The 8,061-nt window shown below is 43.3% G+C and overlaps 1 protein-coding gene across 1 annotated transcript; it reads right to left on the bottom strand.

Annotated features, from left to right (window-relative positions):
• Positions 1-1,102: 1,102 nt before the first annotated feature.
• Positions 1,103-6,951, bottom strand: MED21 (mediator complex subunit 21). The gene is made up of 4 exons (XM_064460475.1): positions 6,796-6,951; positions 6,357-6,471; positions 4,252-4,352; positions 1,103-1,678 (listed from the first exon to the last, which is right to left on the bottom strand). The coding sequence occupies exons 1-4, from the start codon at positions 6,835-6,837 to the stop codon at positions 1,502-1,504; spliced, it is 435 nt and encodes a 144-aa protein (XP_064316545.1). The 5' UTR covers positions 6,838-6,951; the 3' UTR covers positions 1,103-1,501.
• Positions 6,952-8,061: the final 1,110 nt, after the last annotated feature.

The following is an 8,061-nucleotide window of genomic DNA, read 5'->3' as shown; positions in this document are numbered from 1 at the left end:
ATGCAAATTTGACAAAATAATATAAATATTTAAATACCTGTCCAATTAAATACTTCAGTATTTGTTACAGGTAGGAACAGCTTTGCATTTTTTAATCCTCAAAACAGGCTGTGTACAAGATGTATCCTGTGCCACATTATACTCTTCCTTTCACCGGTGCTGTCCAGTGAGTGGCTGCATCTAATTCCTCAAGGATCAGCACGCTAAAGACATACTTTAATTGCTCTTACCTTCTATATGCAATAGCAACGCATGTAACTTCCAAGTCAACGACAGCACATCCAACATATAGAAGTAGGTAGTTTTGATCAGGAAATGAACAGGTATGATGTGGCAATAAACAGCACCCTACAATAATGCAAGGCTGCTTACTCAAAAGAACAGTTCAACTCCAAGCACATGCATTGAACTGGTGGCCTTTTTTTCAAATGTAAAAAGAGATACTGGTATTTCTAGAATCCTAAAACAAGGGGCAAAAAGTGTATTCCGTGTGTGAAGATAAAACCAAAAATCTCCTTAGAGCATGCTGGGAACGACAGGCCTCTTGCTGCTTATGAGCACAGCATTCACGTGGCAGCCACAACTTACAATGAAAAGCGACCTTACATGGTAAGTTATTTTCAGTTTCCTCATTGCTAATTTTTTCCCAGCCATCCAATGCTTCCTCATTACTGTCTGCTTTAGAGGCATTCATCAGCTGCCACGAGAATGTGGCATATCAGCCTAAGCAGAGAAATGGCACAAGCAAGTAAGAGTAAGCATGTCAGTGGCAATAAGAGTCAAAGACCCATTTGTGAATTACAAACAATAATAAATACCAGTATCGGATACCTGCAGATTAATTTTTTTTAAAAATGAGATGCCAATGGCAAGAACACTTACTCTGCAAACATTAGAGTTTACTTACCCTTTCACTTGCTCTGTAAAGGGTGGTAAACCAGCCAAGTAGTAATACAAATGTTTAATTACCATTTCTGTTAATTAGAACAGATGACCACCACTGTAGTCACATCCTTGTCTAGCACTGCCTCCATGGAAGTCTGGCAAATTCAAGTGTGTCTGTGTTTGAGCCTTACAAAAAAATATACCACGAACACAGAAGTTTTAAAGTAGGAGTGAGCAAATTACACAAATACTCTTAATAGATTTTCCTTCCAAGTTCACTTTAGGGACTAAGGCCCGTGTAGTGAAGGTAACAAATCAGGTTCAAGTCAGACATATTCATGAACAAAAAAGAAATCTCAGAAATTAGTATTTTAAGTCAAGGAAACACATCAACATATGTAATTCTAGAACAGAACCACCGATCCCACAAAATAAATGTTTCTCATACAAAACCTGCAGTCAGAGCTTTGATAAAAGAAGTTGTTACCGGGGCTCAGAGCACTCGAGAGCCCCCCAAGGGGAGGACTGGTTGTCACAGCTCCCCCTGGGCACAGAGCTGCGTCGCCAGCAGGACCTGCCGCGGTTCGGTTTTGCAGGGGCGCGCTGCCCCCTGGCGCTACGAGTCCGGGAGGGGCTGGCTGTGCGTTCCGCTTCTCGTCTTCAGCTGCGACTGGGCTATATCTGCCAGGGCACTCTGTATCTTTTCCAGCAGCATATCCCCACGATAAACCACCTCTTCCAGACGGGCAGCTGCTTCATGATTTTCTTCTTCTAACTGGTACAGACTAGCAGCCTTTAAGATAAAAGGGAGAAAAGTAAGGATCTTCAAGTATAATGCAAAATTGACTTTGCTGCTAAAGGATGGTGATGGAACAGTTAGTACTCTCTAGAAAAGAGGAAGATGCTTGCTTTAGCCCCTGAATTACATACTAGCCACTTCAAAGAAACTTAGAGGTGGCAGCCTAAAAGAGTGCATATCCACAAACCCCGCCCCCATGACACAGAGATGTTGGCTTCTTTCTTATTATGACTTGGCTCAGTACAGCTTTTCTTGATAAGTGAATGTTCATCCCACTCTTTTACTGAAAGGTGCTCAGCAAGATATAAGCATAACCTATTTAAACGTTTCTGCTCGATAGAGTTTTTCAGATGAAACTATATAGTTTAACCTTTTTCCAGTATTTTGTTTCATAACAAGACTGCTTTTCATTTAGACAAAATTTAGTGAAATAAAACATTTAAACTTTAAAATATTTACCAAATTTAAAACTACTAAAACTTGTTCTAACTCGATAACAGAAAAGGCAAAACAAATAGTTTCAGATTGATAGGTTTTTTGAAGCAGTTATTCAGGTTTATATACAGGTCCTTAAGAAGCCATGCTTAAATTAACTGGCAGATTCTGTCCACGTATTCCTCTTTTGTTCTGCAACACTGATGTCTGTAGTGAAGGTTAATATACACACGAAGGACGCAGCAGGCCTTGGAAGAAGGGTCAGAGAAGGAAGATAACAAAAGGTAAGAGTTTGCAATTTAGAATCCAGCTCAATTACTTCAGTCTCAGTTGTTAAAAACTTGACTGCAGCTAAGCCACAGATTTGAGCAGAATACATACTACCAACTTCACCACAAGGGAACTCAACAAGGACAGGTAAATTGTGTTGGGTATTAGTGTAGCAGCCCCTTTTATAATTTAAGACAAGCCTCAGATTTGAAACACGTACCAAGACAACCTTAGTATATAAAAAAAATATATATCAGCCTAAGTACATCCGTGTTAGCCAAGTATTTGTCTACCACTTCTCAACAAAAACTATACTGTGTAAAGTATTGCAAGCACCTTCAAAGCAGTCTTTTTAAAGAATGTCAGAATATTTACCTTTAATACTGCACCAAATTAAACAGCAGCAAATAAAAATCAAAACTATGATCAGTAAGTGACAGAATCCAAGCTCACTTATCTCAAAACCACACCAAACAGAAAAGATCAGAAATCCTTGTGAAACGAGATTCTGCATTAACAGGGCAGGAAGTGGTTCGAAGCACCACCTCGAAGGAAAGCATGCCCTACTGGATAACCAACTCCTCCTTCTGGAGCACCCTGCTTTCCTGGCATCAGCTGTCGCTATGATCAGACCCTGCTCAGTCATGGAAGAAGCCTATAATTTGTCTGCCACAGGAAAGCTGTCTTCAGCTATTAAATACACAGATACATAAAATCATGCTGTTGTTACCGGGCCCAATTAGTATGTTCAGCAATTATTGTGACTAGCAACACTTCCAAATTTAACCTTCTCCGTTTAAAACCAAATGTAATGTCACTGTCAAGTCATTTGCGTTTGGCCCAGCAGGCACCTCTAGTACTAGTCTTCGGTGAAATGCCTTTGCGTAGTTACAGGTTATCAACCCTGGTGTAAAACCTTCAGGTGATCTTAAAGCAGTTACAGGGCTCTCAGAGAAACAGCACTCTCTACATACCCTTGCATTCTAAAAAAGAAAATACTTGATGTAAATCTAGCAGAAACAAAAAGAAAAAAGATGCCTTTTACTAGTCAAGATCTATAGAAATAGTGGCAAAAAAACCCCAAACCCCAACAGAGCAACATTCTTTGAATTGTGGATCCAAGGCATTTTTTGGAAGTGAGAATCATCTGAGTATTGTGAAAGGATTCATAAGCTGTTTGCAGCAGTTCAGCTCCTGCCAGGCCAGAAATGGAGGCAGTGATACTGGCTACACCTGCTAATAGCTGCGTGGCCAGCTCTGTTCCCAAGCTCTTTCTAGAGTACCTCTGGTCTGAAGAGAAAAGGAGCAAGAAACAAAAGCACCAAGCCTGGCTGGTCCAAAGAAGGACACCTTATTACTGAAAAGTGAAAGAACTGTTTGGTGCCAGAGCTGGAGAATTTAAAGGGTACCCTGCTGGCTCCATGGCTACAAAATGAAAAGTGCTCCTAATGAAAGAGAGAACGTGAAAGATTATCCAAGGGAAGAAAAAGAACAACAAAAATCCCACAATGCATAAGTACTGTTACATCTGTTGTATTAATATTTGAGCAGCTAGGGGAAAATAAAGGGGTAAGTTTCCAGTGCTGAGGTTTTATAATAAAAGCACTGTGTTTTTAAGCATTCAAATAGAAAACCAAGTTTAAAATATGTATAATGTGTATTATATTATTGAGAGCTAGATGCAAGTTCAGTATTTCCACTAAGCCTACGAAGTACTTACAGGGTACCCTCATGAAAAATTCAGGCCTATGTTAAAATAATTTTAAAATATTACATGGCCTAGAGAGTAAAAAGTATATTTTAAAAAAGGAAAAAGTTTGCCTTCAGTTATGTTTGGATATTTTAATTAAGAACACTCTTACCTGCAAAGCTGCTGTCGATTCTTCACTAGGCAGGGAATCTATTAGAACATCAATATCTTTCGCAGTTCGTGCAATCAATGCTGCAAACAGTTGGGCATACTCTGTAAAAAAGAAAAGTCAGCCTACTCAGTACATTATTAGAAATAAGCACAATTCTGCATACACAGCACAGAAAATTCTATGGACCTGAAGTACACAGGTGTTAAAAATCCTCCTACATGAAGAAAACAACAGCATCACGACTGATGGGAACTCAAGCATATTAGAAAATGAAGGTAGCTTGATTCCAATCCTAGATCAAATGAGGTAACTGGCTGTACAAAGGGCCAAGCTTTGTACAAACGAGAAAATAGCTAGAACTCCATCATGGTGAGCCAGTTAAGAAATTACTAATACCAGTATTAAGTGTCCTCGTCGCTACGTTAAGCATTGAGAAATAGCTAGAAACTCATTTAACTTTTCAAACATTGCCTTGAAATCTGCCACTAGACAAAAAGAGAACACTAGAAGCAATGTCAAGATAGTGAGTCAAACAGATGGATTATTTCATTTTAATTTAAAAAAAGAATTCCAATTCATCCACTAAGAAATGGGAAAGTGTTAGAAGTTTATAACAGACCTTAATTTAACAGCTATATCATTGAAAGAACTGCATGGACTTTTAGTAAGAGGCACCATACACCAGAAACAAAACCTTTCCATGTGGAATTGTGTCCAATTTGAATTAAGTTCATTACTGCCACTAAAATCTTCAAACAGCCCTTTTCCATTTATAATTTAAGATCTTACATATTTTTTATGTTGATTCGTTCACAGAAGATTTGTGGAAGCAAGAGAGAAAATACTTTTTCTAATAGCAAAAATCTGTAAAAGAGAGTAGCATTCTCAAAGGTACGCTTGACTTTAACTTAAAAAAACCCAAACAACAAAACCAGCATATCCATTTAAAGCTTACTCAGGATCACCACAGGACTGTCCTTTAAAGAGTTTTAAGGCCTTCTTGTTAAGACTTTAGATATCTAGAGAAACATAACTGGTAGTTTTGTTTTGCCTCATCAGCATGGCTAACTCAGCTGTATGATTTTACTGAAGTCACTATATTGAGAATTTTAGGAAAAGAGAGATCAAAAGAGAAGTCAGTCATGGCCTACCATTTTAAGACCTTAACAAAGCCTCTAGCTCCTGGCACCACACTGATGCTGGCACCTAGGACAGCAGCAGGTCCAATGAGGAAGTAAACAAGCCTCTCAGCTGGCTCTTCCAACTAATTTCAGTATCAGAGAGCAAATTGCTATAGACCAATGAGAACTAGGATTCAACTGTCCTAGCAAGCACATCACTGCACTCCAAACCAGTCTCCCCTGATAACTGAATGGACAAACCTAACCTGATACAAGAAATATGTAACATTTTCTCAGGGGAGAAAAAAAAAAAGTGAAAAAAGGTGGTAAGAAAAATATTCAGAGTTAGAATAGTTATTTAAATACTAATTTGAAATTCTCAAATCAGAGAGAACTTTTAGTTTGCTTCCCAGTTTCAGTGTCTTTGATCAGTTTCTTGCCTCTCTCAAAAAACCCAAAACCACACAACCCCAACACAGCCAACAACAAAATGGCAAATGTCAACAGGGAGATTCAATGTGCCATTATTCCTTAATTAATTACATAAGCAGATGATGCATGGAGAAACACAAATAATTATAAGTTTATGACATGAAGAATTTTAAACTCATACACAATTTCATAAGACTAACATTAACTCTTTCTAAAAAGACTTGTTGGAAGTAATGGACAACTCACTAACAACCTCTTGCAGCAGTCCTATTAAAATGGTTTAGATCTGTGGAGCGACTGTAGCCATACAAAGAAACCAGCACCAGAAATACATCACAATGCTTACTTAACACTTGAAATCACACTTCTACTATCACAACCTTACGCAGCAAGTACAACTGACACCAGTTTATGACTTAACTTCAACCAATCCTCCAGTTACTAGTGGCATTGTTTGTTGTGCATGAAAAGGAGTACAAGTTTTGTACTATGGAGTGCGCTATATCAGAACATGTTCACATCTTGTTAGGAGATACAGAAAGCCAGACTTGCCTTCTGTTGGATTAGCAGGCTGGTCTTTGTTTATCGCTGTCTGAATGTTGCTGAAAGAGGCCGGGGGGCCACACTGCTGCAACACTCCGATAGCATTACAGAACTGGTCGGCGAGCTGCAAGCAGTAAGGAGATCGTTAATTGATTTCACCACTAAAACCACCTCAATTTCGCTCTGCGCCCCAGTGGGCCCCAGGCACCAGCCCACCCACGCCGCCACCCGTGGCGGCCGGCAGCGATGTCCCCCTACCCGGGGAGCTGCCAGCGCTAGGGCTGCGGCCAGTGGGATCGCACCCCCTCAGACACCAGCGGCCAACGGCAGCGTGGCCGAGACGCAGCGGCGGAGACAGGAGCGGACACGACAGGGGAGGCCAGGCTCGCCTCGCCAGTAAGTAGAGCACCAGGCGCTGGGGGAACGGGGACAACCACGCTCGCCTCACCGAGTTCACCGCGTCCTGCAACTGCGTCAACCGATCCGCCATGATGCCTCCGCCGTCACCGCCCACCTGGCCGGAGCCAATAGGGCGCCTGGATGTTGGCTGGGCGGGGAAGGAAGTGGGGAACGGCACGGGCCTCTTTCCGGTAGTACCGGACCGGCCTGGCGCGCCCCCTGCAGGCCAGGAGGCCCTCCGGTCCGGCGGCGGGACCAGCTCCAGGGGCAGCTAGCGGGATCAGCCCGCGCCGCTTCAGAGTCACAGGGAGCCACTTTTTGGCCCCTCTTGCCTTCCCGCCCGCGGCTGGCCGCTGCTGAACTGCTCGGCTGGGGCCGGGCAGGGCCTGGCTTTGGCTGACAGGGTGCTTGGCCCCGGGGGTGCTGCGGGAGGCACCGGGGGTGGGGACTGAAGGAACTGGTGTTTCAGTCCTGTTTATTTCTCTCAAGAACGCCAGTCCGTGCTGATGACTGCGTTAAAAAACCCTAATTCCTCTGTTACTGGCACAGGAAGGCCAGTGTGCCATGGAGGGCGCAGCTTTTGTGGTACGACACTGGCTCCGGCACTGGCACTTGGGTGCTTTGCTCACACCCCAAAATGAGCAGACGTGGGGTCTAGCATATTGGGACCGGTAAAAGACCTGGGACATAGCATCCTCAATGGCTTGGAGCCAGCAAGGGTCCTCTCTTCCCATGGGTTGGTGAATAAACACCCATCTGTGCCAGTCCGTATGTGTCTGGTATGTAGCTGTTGGTCATTCAGCTCTTAAACCCCTTCTTTCTTACCTCTACAAGCCGGGTACAACGTCAGCCTTTCCCCAGTCAGGGGCCTCCCCTGGTTACCCGGGGGGTCACAGCTGGCTCAGCATCAGGGAACGCCTGCAGCACCAGGCAGGTGGGACAGGACACCCCGGAGGCTGGACACCTGCTGCCTGTGGGGGTCTTCAGGCTTGGCAAGTCAAAACCCTGTCTGACCTGCTCTAGTGTTGGCTATTGCCTGGCTTTGAGGGGCCAGCTGGGCTGGAGACCTCCAGGAGTTTCTCCTGGCTAGCTTGTCGGTGGTGCTGTGGGTGCAGACAGCTGGCAGCAATGCGGATGCAGCAAGACTCTCTTGCTGCTTACAGCCACCCTCTTTGCCAACAGAAGTGTTTTCCTGATGGCATGGTTGGGGTTAGGATTTTGTTGGCCTGTGCATGTAAACTGGGATGCAGGGCTCTATCACACTCCTGTGTTAAAAAGCCAAGGTACTGCACTGTAGACCAAAACCTATCACAGG

The sequence above is a fragment of the Phalacrocorax carbo genome, chromosome 1 (assembly GCF_963921805.1).
Source record: "Phalacrocorax carbo chromosome 1, bPhaCar2.1, whole genome shotgun sequence".
Lineage (NCBI taxonomy): Eukaryota > Metazoa > Chordata > Aves > Suliformes > Phalacrocoracidae > Phalacrocorax > Phalacrocorax carbo.
The sequence above is the reverse complement of the archived record's forward strand: the minus strand, read 5'-3'. Positions and strand labels throughout refer to the sequence as shown.